Source organism: Phyllobates terribilis, unplaced genomic scaffold, assembly GCF_046119375.1.
Source record: "Phyllobates terribilis strain yellow unplaced genomic scaffold, ASM4611937v1 Scaffold_1__5_contigs__length_1240528914, whole genome shotgun sequence".
In the NCBI taxonomy this organism is placed as follows: domain Eukaryota; kingdom Metazoa; phylum Chordata; class Amphibia; order Anura; family Dendrobatidae; genus Phyllobates; species Phyllobates terribilis.
In genome coordinates this window covers 449,816,491-449,839,150 of record NW_027362761.1, presented here as the reverse complement: position 1 = coordinate 449,839,150, position 22,660 = coordinate 449,816,491, and the positions used below count along the sequence as shown (strand labels likewise).

Below are 22,660 nucleotides of genomic sequence, written 5' to 3'. Positions count from 1 at the left end.
GAAGACACTGCAGATATTGTCAGAAAGACAACAGCACTTCCTGTAAAGCTTAATCAAAGTCTTAGTATTAGGAAGCCCATTTTTAAAATCATTATGAAGATTGGGATGATAATTGGGAACCACCTAAAAAAAGAAGAGCACATCCATATATTCTCTTCACCATCCACCACCACTTCACCATCCGCCAAAACTTTATAGGTAGAAAATAGGATTTCTTGGTCCTCAGTCAATAAAAGCCATTTTTAGGGTTTCTGCGTGAATGTCTGTGCCGCTTGATTTTTTTTTTTTTTTTTTTAATCAGACAGAAAAACAGACCAACATCCTAATTCTGATGCACATCAGATCAGAATAGGACTTGCTTGGAGTTTCAAGGATCTCATTCTCGGATGTGTGAATGGATCTGTGAGACTATGGGACCACATGCTGTATGAAGGGGAAAAAAAATATGGACAGCACTGTTTAATTTGTTGTGCAATTTCCCTACAGTACGCAGACACCCAATATATGGAGGAAAATTACCGTTGGGCGCACGACAGGGCTTGGAAGAGAAGGAGCACCATTCGAGTTTTGGGGTGCAAACCTGGCTGGAATTGATAGCTCACGCCATGTTGCGTTTGAAAAGCCCCTGTTGTGCCTAAACAGTGGAAACCCCCCACAAATGACCCCATTTTGGAAACTAGACCCCTCAAGGAAGTCGAGCCGTGAAAAAAAAAATGATACAAAAATGTTGATTTAGCTTCAAATTGTTCGATTTCACAAGGGTAACGAGAAACTGGACAGTACAATTTGTTGTGCAATTTCTCGTAAGTTCGCCAATATCTTATATGTAGTAGGAAGCTACTTTCAGGCACAGTGTAAAGCTCAGAAGGGAAGAAGCGCCACTCTGGAGTAAAGATTTTGCCGGTTGCATGGATTTATAAAGTGTGACCAAGTTGTCAAGCACTTTCCAAGTGATGCTAAAAATCGTTTGGAAAGCGCTTGACAACCCGCATGCGAAATTGCATGAGAAAAACGCTTCACTTCCGCATGTCCCTGGCAGGAAAAACGCATGTACAATCCGCATGCATTTTTTCTGCCAGGGAGATGCAGAAACGCTCAGGAAAAGTCTGGAGCATTTCTGCATCATGGGCACTCAGCATTAACCCCAGAATTTTCGTTTTCATAAGGGAAACTAGGTAAAAAGGCACCATGATTTGAAACAAAATTTCTCCAGACTCTGGCAATAACCCATATAAGGCTGTACAGTACTGTTTGCCAACACTGTAGGGCTCAGGAGGGAAGGAGCGCCATTTCACTTTTGTGGAGTTTAATTTTTCTACAATAGTTTGTGGACTCCATTTACAGAGCCCCTGATGTGCTGAAACAGTGGAAACCCACCTCAAGTGACCCCTTTTTGGAATTTACACCCCTCAAGCAATTTATCTACGAATGTAGTGACTATTTTGATTATAGGCATTTTCCAGAAACACAGTGGAAGCTGCAGAGTGAAAATTGCAAATATGCCATTGTAATGCCCATACAATGTGGTTAGCTTGTTCTTCTGGAGATAGCCACCCAATAAATTAAGTGGGCTCTCCTGGCTACATTAATGTCAAGCATGTGCATGCCAACTGCGGTTTAGGCACAATGTGGGCCTCAGGAGGAGGGGGCATTTGGTTATGGAAGCGCAGATTTTGCCAGATTTCTTTTGGAGGGAGCCATGTTGCTTTTCCAAAGCCTTTGTGCTACAAGTAATGTGGAAGACCCCTATATTTCTGTTAACATATGACTGACCTTAGTGAGAACTTGTTTTTTGTGGGTTGAGTTGAAGCTTTTATTGGTGGCATTTTGGGGTACAGAACATTTTGCATAAGTTCATATTTATCCTGTGTGCTACACAGAGCTTACATCGGGGTTTCCATCTAAATATCTGAAATACACGATTCAGATGAAACCGACGGAGCCATTCACCATAATCAGGCAGGGAGTTTTATTTCCTACCCAGTTTGGCCTGTTAAGATGTGTCTTTTTTTATGCTGTTCACAGTGTGGTAAAATTGACAAAACCGCTTTATTCTTCAGGTCACTACAATTACAGCGATACCACATTTATATCATTACTAGATGGTGGCCCGATTCTAACGCATCGGGTATTCTAGAATATGTATGCAGCCGACCGGGCGCAATTAGCAGAGCGGTGTTTAAATTTGGCGCCAAAATCGCTGATTGATCGCGGTTGCCGGCCGCGACCAGAGAACAGTGTTAGTGAGGACTGGAGAGCGTGTTTAAATTTGGCGCCAATCAGCAGAGCGGCGTTTAAATTTTCCGCCCATATCGCTGATTGTTCGCGGTCGACGCCCGCGAACAATCAGCGTCGTATTAGTGAGGACCGGGGAGCGGCGCTGCTTATGCGGCTACTTCCGCTGCGAGCAGCTGGGAGATTAGCGCCCCAGCCGCTGATCTCCCGACGTTAGCCGCATGGAGGTCAGCGGCGCCGGTCGGGGTAGTTCTGCTGCTAGCGCTGCTCATCTCCCCGCTGCATCGCCGCTGACCTCCGTGCGGCAGATGAGCAGCTAACGGCCACCATCTTTTTTCTGAAATCCCGCGTCGCTGATTGGCCGCGGCCGGACCAATGAGCGGCACGGGATTTCCTGGACAGAGAGACAGACGGGATAAGACAATCTATCTATATAATTGTCTTATCCCGCCTGGGCCATTATATGGGGGGGGAGAGGTGACATCCTGCATGAGGTATTATATGGAGGAGAGGTGACATCCTGCATGGGGTATTATATAGGGGGGAATGTGACAGCCTGCATGGGGCATTATATGGGGGGAGAGGTGACATCCTGCATGGGCCATTATATGGGGGAGAGGTGACATCCTACATGGGGTATTATAGAGGGGGGATGCGACTTCCTGCATGGGGCATTATATGGGGGGGGGGGGGGGGGGGGAGAGGTGACATTCTAGAATACCCGATGCGTTCGAATCGGGCCACCATCTAGAAAATATATATATATATATATTTGTGGCGGCTTGTTTTTTGTGGGACAAGACCACTTCTTAGCTATCCAATTTTTATTAGTCTTTTCGATCGAGTTTTATCCACTTTTTTGGGTAGTTTGATGACAAAGCATAGTTTTGCTTAATTTATTTCTTTTACGGCGATCACTGAAGAGGTTAACTAGTGACAGTTTTATACATCAAGTTGATCTGGATGCAGTGACCAGCTGCATGCTTGTTTATTTTTGTTTTTACATAAATGTGTATTTTTTGAGAATATACATACAAACCTTTTTACATTTTTTGTTCTTATTGTGTGATTTTTAAAAAAATATTTTTACAATTTTTTCTACATTTTTTTTACTTTATTTAGCCTCTCTATGGGACTAACTTATGACTGACCGCTGGTATAACACTGACAATCCTCAGACCATGCTCCGGGCATGGTCTCCATAGCTGACCATGCTAAGACAGGATGTTGTCATGACAGCGGAAGGTCACATGACAACCATTGGGCGCCGATTGAACAGGCGAGGGAGCCCCTTCCCTCTCACAGCCTTTTAAATGCAGTGATTTCTATTGATTGCAGCATTTAGAGGGGTACACAGCTCAGGGCGGTGCGGGCACCGCTACTGGCAGTGACAGCTGGGTCTCGGCTATCACTTAAGCCGAACTCCCGGCGGTGATTGTGCTGGCACAGCCGCTGAGCATGCATGATTGTTATGACGCACCGGTACATCTATTTGCAGGAACACACCGCAAAATATGACGCACTAGTACATGTCGGGAAGGAGTTAAAATAGATTAAAATAAACAAAACATGTGGGATAACCTCATCCTTAAAACCCAATCTATCAAACTAATTAACCCGATCAGTCAGTCAACACCATAAACTGCTTTATCAACCAAAAAACGAATGTGTTACGGGTTTCGAAAAATGGCTAGAAAATTTGAGGGTTAAATTTCTGATTTTTTTTTTTTCACCACTACAAATATAACTACATACATTTGGTATCGCCATAATTGTACCAATGAGGAGACTCATTGCCACAAAATGCAGGTTGAAAAAACAATTGTTCCTGGAAACATCAGAACTGAATTTTTTTTTTCCACGATTTTAATGCACTTGGTGTACTGGAAAACAGGAAAAATGCCATTAGGTAAAATCAATGGCGTCATTTAAAGTTACAACTCGTCCCGCAAGAAACAAGCCCACATAGGGCTATGTGGACAGAAAAATAAGAGTTATGGCTCATGGAAAGAAGAGAAAATGAAAATGCAAAAATGCACACTAGCCATGTCAGGAACGGGTCAAGGCTACTTACATTATATAATCTGGTGGCTGTGTTGTAGATGAAGGGTCTGATGCTGTGCAGGTTTCTTGAACACCTGAATATGAAAAAAAATAAATTTATTAATTTAGAATAAAAGGTGTAACCCAAGAATAAAGGACATTATAGTTATTACAGTAGTTTGAAAGTATGTTTATAGCCTCACCAAAACTGGACTCTTTACCACCATCTTGTGTGTTGTAGTTCAGAAGGTAAAATTATATTTATGGAGGACACTGAAACTGGAATCGAATGCTGACTAGATTGTGTATTTTTCTGTAGTAGAAATCTGTCAATGTGAATAAGTATTTAGACTTTTCCATGTCTAGTTCTACAAGTACAGTTTGGTTCAATAAAACTATGCTAGCAGGATATACGATTTATGAACGTATATAATCCAAGCCACTTCTACCACCAACACTGGAGAAAAAAAAATTAAAACTGGCTACAAGAAAAACATTACACTGCAGAATCCTATAAACTTCCATCAGAGACAACACCCTGTAAGGACACCAAGATAAGACTCAGTCAACCTGCAGAGTCATGCAGGATAATTACTCAGCCTTCTAGCTCGGAAAGATATCTACCAAAGGTTCCAACATTGTGCGGAGGTAAAAATATATGCCCAGTGCCCACAGCAATTTTTTCCTTGGGATATAAAAAAAAATATAGATACACCACAAGCCTGCTGTAGAAGAGATCTGAACATTCAGAAACATAACATGAGAATATTACTTATGAGAAAAATGCAAGTAATCTCATGAAATCAGGAGAGGAATATCCTATACACCTATATGCCATATATCAATGCTGTTCCGTTCTATCCCTCTGAGAAGCGAATGGATAGACTGACAACTGGGCCATCTGGGTACAATCATTGTCCTTGTAAATCCAGTATGTCTCTACATAGTATGACACTTTGCACCTATAGGCAGGCTAGTGTGCAGGGATAGGTTAACTTGACAAAGAGCAGTAGTGGTCAGTAATCAAATCCATATATTGAATTGGAAATTGGTTACTTAAAAAATTAGAAGAAGTGACTAGCAGATTTGAGCAAAATAGTTTGCAATACCGATGCGGCCGCTGGACCAGTGAAATTGTGTCCACAAGACCAAAGCCTTACAACTTACCTGCCGGCATCCCCAGCGCCTCCTCTTAGCAGGCCTGATGCACCACCACTGTGGCGTGACTTCATGGGAGACATTGCACAGAGTCTACTAAACAAATGAGGTGCCGGGGATGCCGGCAAGGAGTAGATTCACGGTTCTGGTCCGGCAGTAAACTACTACAAACCTGGCTGCTGGACTAAGGTTGTGCAATCTTTTTGCTCAACTCTAGTAACTGGTCATCTTTACACCAAGTAGTTATTACCAAGACCACCCAACATTACAAAAATATTTTCTCACTCCCAATAAGCGCATAACTTAGTGCAGAGTATTGTAATTTTACCTTTCTTTTCATCTGGCTTGGAGCTTTTTTCCATCTTCACAATATCATCTTTTTTCAGAACTGGCTTTTCTTCCATGGGCTCAGTATCCAGTTTCTTCCGGTCCTTGTCCTTGGGTTTTTTGGATCTTTTTGTTTTTTTGTGCAATGTGCCATTTTTATCGTCCGTGGGATCAGATTTTCCCAACTTAATTGGCATTGATACAGAATTATCCAGAGTAGTCCTAGAGGTATATTTATTTTGCTGGTCCTCGTAGGTGCTGCTATTTTGACTGTCCATGGGCAGATCCTGCGTCCCCCTACCCTCAGGGGTGCTGGGAGAGTTGGAGTTAGAGTTTATATTTTGTGGATTTGAAGCTGGAAGGCGTGCAGGCGGAAGTGGAGGAAGTGCAGGGGTGGCAGCAGCAGGCGGAGGTGGTGGCGGTGCTGGTTTGTCATTGGTTAAACCTAAATGTCCATTTAAAGTTGGCTGCACCCTATTTGTAAGATGAGATATCCTTGGCTTCTTATTCATTAATGGATCAATGAAATCAGTATCCAGAAGACGTTTCTAGGAAGAATTAAATATTCATGCATTTTAGAAGGTAAAATGGCATAATCGATAACTACGTCTTCAAAGAAAACCTATACTAATGCTCAGACGACTAAGCCCTCAGATACTGTAGAGACGTCGTTTATTTACGATAATCTACTCCGCTTTAATAGCTTGCTAAAATGCTGCAGTTCTGAGAGTCCACTGAACAGTGACAAGTCACAGACATGCCAAGTTATGTTTTTAGTACAAAGTTATGTCTTGCCATAAAAGACTAATACCAGCCATCAGACTTACTGAATGTATTTAGGTCTGTATGCATATTAAACGCTTTCCCAAGCAGCAGGTTATGAGATTAATCTGCATGTAAAAAGCTTTATATTGCTGACTGGCCGCCTTACTGAGAGCATGACTATCAGGACGACATTAAAAGGGGATGTCCACTACTAGGACAACTCCTTATTGATCCAAATGCTTGACCCCGATAAAATAAAGCTTATACTCCCCTCCCGTGCCTATGCTGTATCAGCGGTGTCTGCCGTGCGATTATGACATGTGAGCCTGGCGCTTAATCAGAACTGGCGTCACTGTTGCATTCAGTCGAATTGAACGTGAAACGGAGTCTGGGCTCCAGCTGATCAGACTTCCTCTTCATGTTAAAATTTGTCTGAAGGCGACAGTGACCCCAGTGCTGTTTGGGCACCTGGCTCATGTGACAACGGGAACGTGAGTGCCGACACTGCTGGAATGGTACCGGCACGAGAGGAGAGTACAAGTTTTTATTTTATCGGGGCCAATCGTGGGGGATGTTGAGGAGTTGTCCAAGTAGTGGACAACTTCTTTAACTTGTAACCTCCCAATTCGTTTGCTTTCCATCAACCGCATGGAGCGGTTACCATCATCGATTACTATACGGTAAGCGTTGGCTGTAAACACTCAGCACACGCAGCAAACACAATATGCCATCAGGTCTGGTCACATGAAGTAATTTACACACAATAGACAGACATTTCCACAGCCATATACAATACCTGGGCAGGAGATGTAGATGCAGCACTTAAAGGCGGAGAGTCTGATTGACTGGAGCTGGTAGCATTCTGAGACTGATTAAGCTTTCTGTTAAAAATGAAACCACACCAGATTACAACACAAGGCAAATATCAGTAATTAACAATGTATTAATATGGTTGAATAATGCACAAGTCTATGTGGTCTAAAAAGGGCCAACATAATGAAGATGGTTTTTCTGTACCCATTCTTTGGACAGATACCACACACAACTAGCAATAACCACTTAAAACACAACTGGCTTTAACCAATCAGAGCAAAATCGAGGGGGACAAAGCTACAATACCAATGACTGACAACTTAGAGAAGCAGTAAGCCCCCTAATGTGGTTATAGCTGACCTCCCACCAACCCAACATTGATGGCCATAACTCTTCTTAACAAGAACTAGTTACACAAGGAATGCAGATTTACTAGCTGGATGGGCATATCTCTACCTAAAGAGACTGACACTTGTGCTGTTAGTCAATGTTTTCAGTTTCACAACAGGCACATACCTGGAAAGGACTTTGTCTAATAACTGTTTGTCAAACTCCGAGTAACCAGGCCAATCTCGCTGTATTTCCTTGTAAACAAAGTCTTTAAGGGTATATGAATTGTCCTTGGAGTTCAAATTGGCAACCTAGTGAGGAACAAAAAAAAAAAAAAAAAAAAACGTTTTCACATTAGCTGAAAGGTACAACAACTATTTATAGATGCATTTTGCATAGATACTTTTTTGTGACAAACTGGACTAGCAACAGCCAAATTAATACAGCCATTTATTAATAGTCATTTGCTAGAGTTAGATTTTGTCTACTGAAGCATTCCCTTTTTAATTCAGAACTCAAAAGCAAATTATATAACCAAAAAGGTCAACCATTTAATTTTTATATAAGACACAAGGATACAATCATAGCTACAGATATATAAGGGTCTTGGCTAAACTACCTTGAAATTAGGGCACCATACACTGCTGACTTATTGTCACCCTGCAACTATAAATCAGATGCATCTCTTCCCCAAATGTGTTCATGTGCATCTATTAATACACATCATACTATACTTAGTCCATCATTTACTACTACTCCACAAGACCCGGAGAGCTCCACAACCGGGCATGAAAGTCCCGAGCACATATTGGATTACTCTACAACACAGCCTTCTATAGTCTTCAGCTGGTCCAGGTCCTTTAAAAGGCCATGCTAAATAAGCCAAAGCCCACAGTGTAACAGTATAGCTCTTCAGCATGTGTCTTTTACTTCTCAATACAACCAATATTTATAACAAAATACTACAGAAACAAAACATTCTACAAGAGAAAGGGTTAATATTTGTTTTGTAATGAAATGTAATAGAACATTCAATCTGAACTGAAGCTATAGACTGTAGGTAACTATGCCACAAAGTTGTATGTATAGTTGTATGTCCTACAGCTACCTGGGGGTAGATTAAGACCTACTGAATTTAAGATCTATGCCTTTAAAGATGACAGTATGGTTCACTTGCAATGCAATAAGTCACTTGTGGTTTTACTCTGCAAGTGTGTGTCCTTGCAGGGCATGTCACCAAACCAGGTGCACAAGGTCCTTGCAGCACCTATGAATAGGTGATGAAGTCAGCTTATATTGGAGGTCTTTTTTGGAGTCCACACAACCTTCTGCAGTATATCCTAGAACTTCGCACTGGATTTAGAAACCATAGGGTTACAGATGTTTGCTCTTCTAGGCACTGAAAGCCACATAAGACGGCCCTCTTTCTTAGTACTGGGGGTGTTTGGCTCACTGGCAGGGAAGAGTACAGGGTTGCACTGTCTCAGATGCTGCAGAGCACAGACTCCGTTTGTGCCATTTAACCCCTTTAACCCACTATCGAGACTACAGTTAAGCCCCCGTCTCACATAGCGATATCGCTGCTGAGTCACGGTTTTGGTGACTCACCAGCGACCTCACCAGCGATGTCGCTGTGTGTGACACTTTGCAACGATCAGGCCCCTGCTGTGAGGTCGCTGATCGTTGCAAAGTGTCCTGGACCATTTTTTGGTCGTTGGCCTCCCGCTGGCCAGCACACATCGCTGTGTGTGACCAGCGGGACCAACGATCTGGCTGGTAACTATGGTAAACATCGAGTTACTAGGGGCACGCGCGCACTTAGTAACCCGCTGTTTACCATGGATACCACTCTGCTACTGTGCGCGGAGGCTCCCGTGCACCGTAGCAGAGTGGTATCCATGGTAAACAGCGGGTTACTAGGTGCACACGCGCACTTAGTAACCCGATGTTTACCATAGTTACCAGCCTGCTCCTGCTTGCAGCAGGCTGGTAACGGGAGCAGGACATCGTGGAACGATTCTTTCCACGATATCGCTGCTCCCCTGATCGCTGGTGAGCCGGCCTGTTTGACAGCTCACCAGCGATGTATTAGTGATGCAGCAACGATCCCTGACAGGTCGTATCGTTGTCGGGATCGCTGCTGCATCGCTTAGTGTGACGGGGCCCTTAGACTACCACAAAGCACGAAAAGCATTGGGGTTTGCATCTGGAATCCAAAGGGGGTGGGGGTAGCGTTCCATTAATGTGCAGGGAACATGCTCGGATAACGTGCTATCAGAGAATGCTCGAGTGTTATTCAAGTATCTTCGGCATGCTCTGCTAATATCTTTGTCTCCTTGCGACAGCATGTTTTGAAGCGGTATACAAGACGCTGCACATGCGAGGACTGCCAAACAAAATGGGAGACAAACATCAGCAGAGCACGCTGAAGATACTCATTGGCCAATGAGCCAAACACCAACAGTACTAACACTACTTACCAGGCCTTCAAAATAATTGCAAGTTTGCATTTAAATGCAAAGTTCTGTAAAATAAAAATCATACAGGGGTCGATGTAGTGGCAAGCAAAAATTCCCAAACACCCAGCTAGTGCAGCACCCAAGGTGTAGCACTGCCCAATAAGGGTGTGCATGCATTCTGTAACAAACCATCAGCTCGCTGCAGCTAAATATAGAGCACAGTATGCCAGTGTGTATGATGAGCTAGCACTGTACAAAAGCAGAAGCCCGGCCTGCTGACATCTGAAATGCAATGTAACAAAGAACTCACTTTCCCCTTGTGTAAGGGATTGCATAATTAACCCTTATGGAGAGAACTTTTAAATAGCAAAGTCAGTCAAAATATCAATATGCATAAAATATGATAAATACTTCACTTTATCCAAAAGTGTGGACAGTGTACAGTGCAAATGCTGTCACATTGTGGAAACGAGATGGACCTAATTTAATCTGTCAGACAATCCATCAGGCACAGCAGTCATGGGGGGGGCGCTATAAATGGTAGCAATGCTGCTAGTGCGAACAGAACCTAATGGACACAGCATGTACATTGAAGAGCTAAAATAAATATGTAGGTCACTACAAAGGGGACGATTACTTACTGTTTTTCCCTCGTTTCTTGCTTAGCTACATTAGGAAAGGGCTGTGATCAGTGGCTACATTTTAGCTATCTATAATTCATAGCAGTTATGTGTGCATACATGGTCATTGTTCTCGGCAGCACGTGTCGTGTTTATACAAGGCATTTGCTCGCTTAAAGATGCACTCAAGAGGTAAACCTGTTTTCTAAACCTGTCTAAATAGGTGTTGCATAATTTAAATACAATACTCACCAATTGCAGTCTTTCCTAGTTTCCAAGCCGTTCTAATCCTCTCATCACTTGTGACCGAAATTCCAACTCGCCGCATCACACTGGGGTTTGTGCGATGGGGGGGTCACTTTTACAGTGCAAGTCTATGAAGTGTCAGAACAAGACCATAGACTTGCATTGTAGAAGCGATACCGACTCATACAAACTCCAGTGTAATCTGGCAGTTCAGTCAGGTGAGAAGAGGACTGAAGCTCAAAACCAGGGAAGATTGTGTATTGCACTTACATTACACAACACATTTAGACAAGTTTAGCAAATAGAAAATGTTGTGGGAGCGCTTCTTTAAAGATAATTTCACAAAGTTTTGCTCGTTCTCAGGGGATCAGCAGCCTGTTTACACTGCATAATTATCAGGAAACATGTTTCCCTAGAAACACTTGTGTAAATGAGCTTTATCGGAAGAAGAGTCTTCGTAATGGCTCATTCAGTAGTCTTTCACATACAAGATCTAACCATGCTTTTCATGGACAGAACCTGTACCTATTACTGTTGTTGAGTGGTCAATTTTCAGGTGTGGCCAAGCTTTTTAGGTATCAGAACATTTACTGAGCTCAAACTGTACAGAAAGTTACAACAGAACCTGCCATCCGTACAAAATGCAAAATCATGTCCGATGAACATTACTGAAAAGTATGGAAAGTTGCTAAATAAAGCATAAGAGCCACAAAAGTCCTGACACCCCAGAAGATGAAGGAAAATTAGATAAGGCAATTCAAAAAAGAACAATCCACAAATACCAAGAAAAGATTTTTAAAAAAATTGCACATATCCAAAAGCATGTGTGAAAATCACAGGCCAAATGTACTATTGTCTGACAACTATTCTCACCTGTGGCAGGATAACACCAAGAGAGTTCTTGTCTTTTTGATTAACACCATCTTTATGTAAACGAGCAAGTATCTCTGGTTTTTTATATGGCTTCAGTGCCAGCAGATGAATCACCCTCTCCCTGTACGGCCGCTGTGCAATACTGTTGCTGATATTTGTCTTTCGAATGGTGTTTGCTGGATTAATTGGGGTGGACCTTTTCCGTTCTGGTGCTGTATCTAAAATACTATTTGCTGGTTTACGAATCTGGACCCTTTTCCCTAGAAGATCGGGGGAAAAAAACAAGTTTAAAAAAAAAGTCCAGAAGTTCCCAAATTCCATTACCAGCATAATTCTTTACTTCATAAAAGAGCAAAAAGTTCAGCTGTTCAGTTATCACGTGACCCCTGCACACGTGCGCTGCCCGCACATTTAACAGTGGCAGAACTAGGTTTGTCAAAGTTAAATAGTTTTTCTTTTGGATGTTGGCATTCATAGACCGTACTCTGGCAGGAAGAAGGGCACGGCAGGAGCACTTAAGGTTACTATGTGTCATGGGCGTATTTCCAGTATAAAATGAAAGCTTCCCATTCAGATCCTATATTTTATTTATGCAATTTTTACAGGAAACACCAGTAGATGACCAACTGAAAATACAGAAAAAAAAAAACTAAATAAATCCAAAAGAGACTAGGTTTTTAAAAACTACCAACCAATACATACCTAAAAATGGGCCGCCAGGTTTTATAACCTTTGTACTTCGGCTTCGAGTTTCTTCTTCTGCTTGGGTCATGCGATCTCTTGTAAGCTGGTAAGAGTCATTAGTGGCACACACTGTTATCTTATCTTGAATGAATCCCAGACAATTTAGCTTTGATACGCCATTGCTTAAGAAAAAAAGTATTAGTCAATCAATGGGAGAAATGGAAGGCTGCAAAGAAAATAACTAATCACATTACTACACACACACATACATGGAAGAATAGGGAGATGATCGGTCAATGATTAGCTTAGTAAGTGCAGGACACAACCACATTTATCCACATATCTACCGGCTGCGTCACTGCAGAGCAACAATGAAACGCCGATGACCAGTCTTATTTCAAATTATGACCGCTTGTGGCCGCAAAAATATCAAAAGGATTTCAAATTGAGGACGATGCATTTAGTATAATGAGCGCAAGATTTTTTTTAAAGATAATTTTTTTTATTGTGTTATATTTAGGAAAAATATAATTCAGGCCAAACTTTATGCAGGTGGCGGTTCCCAAAGCTGACTGCCAGGGAAAAACCGTAGGCAGGAAAAATATTAAAATCGCTGTCCATGAACAAGGACAGCTGGATTCTGCCAAAAATAGACCAGATCGCAGGAAACGCTGTTCTGTCACATGGCAGTCCTGAGCGGGGGACTTCTCTCTATGATCGCACAAGGGTCCTCGAAACTAGTGAAGCTCAAAAGTTTTTTTAACCCAATATGAGAAGTCAAATCCTATTAGAGACCTGTCTTACTTGGGGGCTATGCTTGAGACTTTGCAATGGGGCCCACATGCTTCAAATTACGTCACTAGCAGGGGTTGTTGTCATGAGTCAAACCCTCTTAAAGTGAAGACATCAGAGAATGACCACAATGCTTAACTCAGGTTTTTGTGCCATTTTTATAAATTTAAAAATTAGTAATGTTTATTTTTTATATGTTTTTTCAAACCCCCTCACGGCAAAAACCTGATTTAAATAGGCAGTTTTCATTACATTACATTAAAGCCAATTAAAACACGAAAACAATGCCAATATGAAGCCGTAAAAAGAACAGCAATAAAAAAAAAATGCAACCAAACATCTTTACCTACATCACTGATGCACTATATACCACTAATTAGGTCCATAGAATAAATTACAATTGGCTCTAGGTTTACCTTACCTTGACACCGTTTGCTGGATACAATCAAAGCTGCCTTGGGGGTTATCTTTTCCTACATTTGATAGATAGAAGTTAAAGTTGTGCATTTCATTGTGGCAGTCTGATTTTGGAATCTTGATATTCTAGAAATAGAGAGGGGAAAATGTTTAATAGATGTCCAGAAATGAGCAGTAAAATAACTTGGAAAGGCAATAGAGTGATAATACATGATACTATAACACTGGAAAAATGTGTATTGCATTCACTGCCTAGGAGTTTGGACATCTCAATCACCACTAGTCTAAAAAACTATATAGACTACAAGAGGAAAAAAATGGTAATTTGGATTTTTGTTCAATTTGTACTTTAACTGGAGGAATTAGAGGTTGTATGTGGCCATTATATGAATGGATACATAAGGCTGAAAGAGGAGTAATTTTAAAGGCCGGTTCACATCATGTTCTGGTTTACTTTTAGCACGTATGCAGGAAAGGCACCAACGGACTCCCTTGGTCATATGCATAAGAGTTTGTGGAGTCCAGTAAAAAAAAAAAAATTCCATTTGAAGAAAGCCACTGTATTCACCAACAAAAAATGTCAATCGTTTTTCATGTTTGTTAAATGGATGCCATTATATCCTATGGGTGATTGCTGTCTAACCCTATTCACTATAATGGCATCCTGTTTACACACCATGAACTTTTCATCTTTTAAAGTAAAGCCTGTCACACTATGGGAGTTGGATACCACTGAGCAGTCAGCCTCCATTTAACATAAATAAGGAGCTTTTTCTAATATATGTTAGAAAAGATATAAAAAAAAAAACAAAAACATGTGTTAACAGGGCCTTGGCAGATCTAAAACGAAAACTTGCAACTCCAGATCACCCTTGCACTATATGGCTCATTAGACAGTGGAAGAAAAGATGTATCCAGCACTCATCCCAAGGCTCAATAAAGAACCCATGGACTAGTTTATAATGCGCAACAGTCTACATGTATTTATGGTTTACGTTTTAGTACTGTTGATATTTAATGAATCAAATGGGAGGAGTGCTAGTAACATCTTTTCTGCGTCCTTAGCCGGTCCAAGAAAATGAAGCCAAAACTAAGATTTCAGCCTGCTTACTGCCAAATGTCCATAACCATCACCTTGTAACTATGCACATTACACACTTTTCACTAGATAGTCTTTCCACCTGGAATCTCATGTACTGTAATTCTGAGCTCTAGGCAACCCAAGTGAACAGTCAAATGACCCAACGATTTCAGACATTAATGAATTCAATAAAATTGAACAGCGTTTGTCATGATTTATTAAAAAGTATACATTTAAAAAAAAAAGGGGGGGGGGGGGCAGAAGTGTAAGAGTGCCTTAAATCCTGCAATCATAATCAGTCAGTGATGAAAGTCTACAGGTAAATGATCAGTTGAGATTCTTACACAAGTTCCAGCATTGGTCAATATCACCTAGGCAAAGATTAACTTCCAGACAGAAGGTAGCTGAACCAGCTGGACAGGTTCAGGACATGACTGTTGGAAACACCAGCTGTGGTTTGCGCAGTACAACATATGTAAGGTGGCATGTTTAACAGTCTAAAGAAATCTGGCGTATTAGGCGATGTTCACACACTGCGTTTTCTTCCGCAGGGAAAACCTGCTCTCTTGGCAGTAAAGAAGCAGAGCCGAAAAAGCAGGTTTTGCTGCATTTTTTGTCAGGGTATATTTGTCTCTTGTGCATACTGATAAAAGTTTAATGCACAAAAAAAAAAAAAAAACACACGAACATGATTCAACTTCAAGTTTTCAGCAAAACCTGATACCTGCGTTTTTGCACTACCCATTTCTTTCTGTGAGTGAAAAAAGCTGAAAGAAGTGACCTGCTGGATTTTACAAAAACAGCAGTTTGCCAAACCAGTCAGGAAAAAAAAAAAAAATGCACGAGATTTCTGAACTCTCAGTACTGTAAAACGGGCTGCATGCCCACTATGCGTTTTTCAAGTGTCTTTGCTGCAGAACCGCTGGTAATACGTGCCCCATGGTCCCCAATGATAATCCGCATGTGCTGTGGAGACCGGGGGCCATCGGAAGGTAAGTATAATCTTTTTTTTTTTTTTACAGTTTCTATGGTACCTGGGTCTGGATGAGTCTCCTCTTCTCCAGACCTGGGTGCCATCCGCACATTGAACCGTGTGATATCTGCATGTGCAGATGCAGTGATGCGGATGTCACGCGGTCCAATGCAAGTCAATAGCGGCGATTACTCTGCGTGTCCGCAAAATTAATGGACATGCTGCGTATTGTTCCGCAATGATAATCCGCAGCGGAAATTTCCGCAGCATGTTCACAGCACATGCAGATCATCATTGGGGACCATGGGGCACGTATTACCAAGCGTTTTTGCTGCGGAAATTCCGCAGCAAAAACGCTTGAAAAACGCATAGTGGGCATGCAGCCTTAGGTCCATTAATTTTGCGAACACGCAGCGTAATTGCCGCCATTGACTTGCATTGAAATCTAATAACTACATGTGCACATGCGGATATTAAGCGATTCAATGTGCGGATGGTACCCGGGTCTGGAGAAGAGGAGACTCTCCTCCTGACCTGGGTACCATAGAACCTGCAAGTAAAAAAAGAATTTAAAATAAAAAATAAAGATTATACTTACCTTCTGATGGCCCCCGGTCTGCATAGTGATGCGTCCGGTTTCTTGTAGGCTCGCGATGGTCTAAAAGGACCTTCCATGACATCATTTAGTCGTGTGACAGGTCACGTGACCGCCGCCGGCGGTCGAGTGACCTGTCACATGACTAAATGACGTCATGAATGGTCCTTTCACACCACCGCGAGCCGTACAAGAGACCGGACACAGCGGAGAAAAGACCGGGGGCCATCAGAAGGCAAGTATAATATTTATTTTTTACCATTTTTTTTTTTTTAACTATTAACTTGGTCACACTATATAAATCCATGTCGGATGCATGGATTTATATAGTGTGACCAAGTTGTCAAGCACTTTTCCAAGTGATGCTAAAATCGCTTGGAAAAGAGCTTGATAACCCGCATGGAGAAATGCATGCAAAAACGCTTGACAAACGCATGTAAAATCCGCATGCGTTTTTCCTTCCAGGGAGATGCGGAAAAAATCTGCAGAATTTCTGCATCGTGGGCACTTGGCCATAATTTTGCATTAAAAAAAAAAAAACACGCAAAAACTTAATGTGTGAACGCAACTTTTTTTGAATGGCAAGGCTAAGGCTTAGTACCCACGATGCAGAAATGAAGCAGAAATTTTCTTGAGCATTTCTGCATCTTTTCTGTGTCCTCACAGGAGCCAGGGAAGAGCAGAGAAAAACAAGTGAAGTCTCCGCCACATCAAGGGTACACACAGAGAGCATCTGCACATGATTAGTTTATCAATAGCATGAGGTGTCAAGCAAATAATGAAAGCAATGAGATAGGAAGATAATAACATATATGCATTTGTATTTAAATAGCTCAAATTATTTGCTCTAATTACTTTGGTTAGTATGGTTTGTTTTTTTAACAAGAGCAACGGATTTGCCCCCCGCTGGGAATCTGGCTGTAGCTATATTCCCAGATAATCTCCACAAACCTCAACCTTTCTGCAGGAAAAAAAAAGGAAGGGGGGGGTGAAAAAAAAACAAAAAAACACCCCCACAAACTGGTGATTAGTCTGGAACGACCAAAAAAGAAAAGTCACAATGTTTTAGAGGAAATAAAGCCACATTTCACAGTATTGAGTATAGGCAGGACTTGCTGTGGCTGCCTTCCAAGGCAATCATGCAAAATGCACTAACAGTTATCAGTCTGACAACCACACCAAGCCTTTCCAAGAAAAGGAGTGCGTCACAGAAGACAAATAATGTTTTTTTTCTTTTTTAATTAGAAACTTGCAATGCATGGTTATCTAGGCATAACTCTGTGATAAAGGAAATGCTGTGGTAGCGTGGCCAACGCACTGTTCAATGTATGGCATTATGATGTGGCACTACAGCCAACACAGCTGCACATTTCACCCTCAATGCCACCAGCTGTCACTCAGATTTCATCCAGACTAAACCAAGGTCTTCCTGGTAATAGCTGATGGCACAAGTGCCTGGGGTCTCCAGCTTTAGACTGGAGGTACTACTTCGCTTTCCTCTGTGGTGAGATCACAGCTATTTAAATGGTACATGGACTTTTAGAGCCACTTTTTGTTTCAGGAATAATTTTTGTCTGGAAAGTGCCTCTGTTGTGATTGGAGAGATTTGTGGCGATTACTGGCACATCTTTTGGCTACAGAACAGCATCTTTACACTGCAATTCCCTGAAATCATGAACCTCAGGGACAGCAATATCCAATCTACAGAGATAACAGGAGGCGGTGTCTGGTAATGCAGTGAAGCACTCTTCAAGTGCTGCAAAACCAGGTACAACTTATGGGAAAAAGTAGCACCTTTTCTGAAGGAAAGCAGACCATTTTATAAAAAACGCAGTGTGAACACCACCTTATCCACACTAATTTTTTTGGTTGTATGCAGTTGCTGGACCCTGCTGGATGGAATAGCGAACTCTAATACACTGTCGACTCCGCCAGAGGCCAAAAGGACAGTTTGCTTCCATTTTGCAATAAAGCCTTATGGACATGTAGCATGTGTAGTATGTTAGGCACCATCTCATTACATGCACTAAATATAGGATGTGTACAAGGTCTAACAGATCTTGCATGCACTCATGTTTTACATTTAGGGCCAAGCTCCCACACTGCAGACTCTGCAGCAATTTACAGTACAATGCAAGTCCATAGGTTTTCCAAAATGCAATTCACATTTGTGGAAAAACAAAAACAAATGAAAGCATGGTGGGGAAGTTTGAAATCAGCAGCATGCTCATTATTTTTGTGCGGAAGTTCAATGCAGATTTATCCTATCCGATGCTTAGAATTAGGAGTAGGGTGAAGTTCACAGCCAAATCTTCAACAGAATCAGCAAGTATTCCATGCACTGTCTGCAGATTTGTTGCCAAACCTACAGCTGAAATTTTCCGAAACATGTTAGCGCCATTGGCTTAAAACATCAACATTTCACAGTACAAAGAAAATTAAATGTTTATACATCGAAAAACTTAACATATGTTGACATCGAGCCCACCCTGGCATGTTAAACATGGCACCACATGAGAACAATGCTCGAGAAAAAGATAATCCATAGGCTTCAAATATATATTATGGAAATGTACACAATGAGGACAGGAGGGTACTGGCACAATGCAAAGCACCCCCAAATATACACTTCCATTCATGTTACCGTCAGAACAGTTGTAGTAGAATTAGGTGCTGGTTTAGCTGCAAACTTGAGAAATGTCAAACTAAACAGGCCTGTGTGAATGTAGGCATGATGTTTGTCCACTTTAGAGAAACCATGCTTGTTAGAAGGGTCCATGGCAAGAGCTCAAAGAGTGTTCCCCTGCAGGGACCTTCAGCGGTCACTTAAGTGTTCAGTTTCTCTGCAGCGCCATGACATGACTTTGTGGAACGTGTATGATAGGAAGTTGGATAAATGCATGATTAACACACACGTTCAGATTGGCTATAAAGTGGCCGATCCTTTTTAGGGATTGGCCACTTTATAGCCAATCTGAACGTGTGTGTTAATCATGCATTTATCCAACTTCCTATCATACACGTTCCACAAAGCTTTCTTTATTACAAGAGGAAAAAAAAATCCATAATCAACTTTTGCTCCCATGCACAAGACTTGCTGCAGGAGAGGCATGCGGCAAGTCCGGTCATTCAACCTCCTCCCCTGAAAAACTTTATGCAGTTTCTGGAAGTTGCTAATCTACTGCATTAGGTTTCAAAGGAGGCAGCTAAACATGTGGACGAGACCAAAAAATAATTGCTGAGCAAACAGCTGTGGCTTCAGTAATGAAAGCTGCACATAACTTCAATAAAAGAACATGAGTAAGTTGCATTAATATATTTAAGACTTATTATAAAATTGTGGACAGCCCTGTTAAAAGGGAACCTGTCATCAGGAAAATTCAGTTTAATGTGCAGGCACAATGTTATAGAGAAGGGGGAGCAGAGTAGATTGGTATATAGCTTTGAGTAAAGAATAACAACCTGTGTTTTAACCATTTAATCCTCTGCTCTCTGGGATTTTTGATCCAGTAGGAGTTCCTATCAGTGATTGACAGCTTGCTCTACATGCACACTTAAAGAAATCCGTTAGGCCCCACTGGACCAAAATCCCAGAAAGAGCAGAGGTTTAGTCAGGCTGGGTGCCCATATAGCGTTTTTCAAGCGTTTATGCTGCGGAATTTCCACAGCGGAAACGCTTGTGAAATGCTAGGTAATCCGCACCCCATGGTCCCCAAGGGGATTCCGCATGTTCTATGCACATTCTGCGGATTTTTCCGCAGCGTTTATGCTGCGTACAAAAATCCGCAGCATGTCATTTAATTTTGCGGAAGCGCAGCGGAACTCCCGCCATTGACTTGCATTGAGACGCATAGAAACCGCGACTGTACATTTGTACAAGCGGCTTCTATGCGTCTCTATGTGCGGATGGTACCCAGTTCTGGAGGAGAGAAGACTCTCATCCAGACCTGGGTACCATTGTACCTGTAAAAAAAGAATAAAACAACAAATAAAGTTTATACTCACCTTTCCGAAGTCTTCTCTCTGAATGCCGGCATCGCTTGAGGACCTGCGGTGACGTCACAGTCATGTGACCGCAGGCCCTTCACCGCTCTGTCTCGCGATATGCCGGCAGCCGGGAACCAGACAGTAACGAGCGCTGCAGCCACGCCGGGCATCGGGGGCGAGTATAGCTTTATTTGTTTTAATTTTTACGGTTCACACTGTATAAATCCATGCTATTTGCATGGATTTATATAGTGTGACCTAGTTGTCAAGCACTTTCCAAGTGATGCTATCGCCTGGAAAGCGCTTGTCAATCTGCATGCAGAAACGCATTTGAATCCGCATGTATTCTGCAGGAAAAACGCATGCACAATCCGCATGCGTTTTTTCTGCCAGGGAGATGCAGAAATTTTCTGCTTCATTTCTGCATCGTGGGCACATAGCCTTAAACTACTCCGTTTAATGGTTTTAACTACTCTGCTCTAACATGATGGCTTCATATTGGACTGCATTTTCTTAGTGACAGGTTCCCTTTAAGAATAACACAATACCCATTCAAATCAGTAGGTGGTCTGTAATGCAGGACAGGTCAGCCATGGCAAGACATGCTGTATGATCTTCCAGTCTTCAGTGTGGGGGAGATCACAAAGGATCCCCCTTAAATATATATCCCTAAAGGGACATTACCAATATTGAAAGCTATATATAGCCCTAAAGGGACATTACCAACATTGAAAGCCATTACTTATCCACAGGAAAGATCATAGCTTTCTGATTGGTGAAGGTCAGACCATAGGGACCCCCAACAATCCAGAGAAAGGGCCATTGAAATGCCCCATCAGAATGGAGCTAGGGAGAAAAAAATTTTCAAAGAGCAGAACAAATTTTTTTAATGGACCCTTGCTTATACAAGACTAAAAATCAAGCAGAAGGGACTGTTCACACACATTTTACGTCCATATTAAAAGCCATTAGGTAAATCTAATACTTGTGTTAAATAGCTCTGCATCCACTACAGATCAATTCTCAAAACTGCATGTGACAAATGATACTGTATCTTTAAATGGCTATAAACATGGCAGATTTAACACATGTGGGTGTGCGTATGACTGGCACAGATAAGATTTGCGTTCTTGGAAGTGGGCTTTGATCAAACTAAAAGGGCCAAAAAGAGCAGAGCATAAAAACCTGGATGAATCATGAAAAAGGTAAACTAAAAGTTTGATGTCTGGAGGAATAAACACTTACACATTGTACAGTGAGCCGGGACACCCATTCACCATAAAGCTATCACACAATAAAAGCACTTCACCCACACCAGCTCTAACTATATCCAAGAAGCTGTGAATATACTTACTCCTTGGAGTCCCTGAAATTGAATGGATGGTCGTGCAGGCATAGAGTTCTAGAAAAAGAGAAAAAGAAAAAATTAAACGTATTAGAAGCAGAAAAGTTGTATTCACTTGAAAGATATTGTCCGATAAGCCTCCCCTTCAAGCAGAACACACGCTAACATCCATGAACACAGGACTATTTAGACGATCATAGGATCGGTCACACAGATGAACGATATGCAGTGATCCCTGCTGAAATTACACCCACCCCCCACATTAGTACCACCACTTTCCCTTAAGGGTATGTGCACAAAGGTCTTATCTGTAGAAAAATTTCCACAATTAAATTGTTTAGTTATGGAATTAGAACACATTTGCTGCACATCTCATTATTACAAAGTGTGAAATCCAAGGAAATCTGTGGCACACACAGACACTGCCGAATCCTAAGCACCAATCAATTCATGCTGCAGACAGTCTCTGCAAAGAGTGCATGAAATCGCAACACCTCGCTATTCTAATATGCAGCGGACTGTCCACATATAAAGCTGCAGTGGAAAATCCTGTGCATAAGGCAGAATTCACACGTTGCATATTTGGTACAGATTTTCCACATAGATGAATTTCCTTAATCCCATCCAAATTGTTGTGTTTTTTTTTTTTTTGTGAAATTGGGTTTTTAAATCGCCAGCATGCCAATTCCTGTTGCAGAAACGCATTTTTTCTGCTGTGGATTTTACCCATTCATTTTAATGGGGACACCAAAATCCACATTACACCGCTGGTCTGGCATCGTTGATGTAAATGATGTAAATTTTAGTGCACTTCTGCAGCAAAAAAAAAAAAAAAAACAAGAAAGTAACATGAATAAGTGCGGGAATTATGTACATAATTTAGATGCAGAAATGCTGTGTATTTTATGTGGATTTCT

The 22,660-nt window shown here is 41.7% G+C and overlaps 1 protein-coding gene across 1 annotated transcript in view; it reads right to left on the bottom strand.

Annotated features, from left to right (window-relative positions):
- ELL2 (elongation factor for RNA polymerase II 2) overlaps window positions 1-22,660 on the bottom strand; it is a 49,881-nt gene that overhangs the window by 8,984 nt on the left and 18,237 nt on the right. Inside the window, exons 2-9 of the mRNA XM_073678272.1 lie at window positions 21,753-21,800; window positions 13,767-13,888; window positions 12,572-12,735; window positions 11,870-12,129; window positions 7,858-7,982; window positions 7,325-7,409; window positions 5,765-6,311; window positions 4,310-4,373 (exon numbers count right to left, since the gene is read on the bottom strand). Coding sequence (XP_073534373.1) covers window positions 4,310-4,373; window positions 5,765-6,311; window positions 7,325-7,409; window positions 7,858-7,982; window positions 11,870-12,129; window positions 12,572-12,735; window positions 13,767-13,888; window positions 21,753-21,800 — 1,415 coding nt within the window. The remainder of the gene's footprint in view (window positions 1-4,309; window positions 4,374-5,764; window positions 6,312-7,324; window positions 7,410-7,857; window positions 7,983-11,869; window positions 12,130-12,571; window positions 12,736-13,766; window positions 13,889-21,752; window positions 21,801-22,660) is intronic.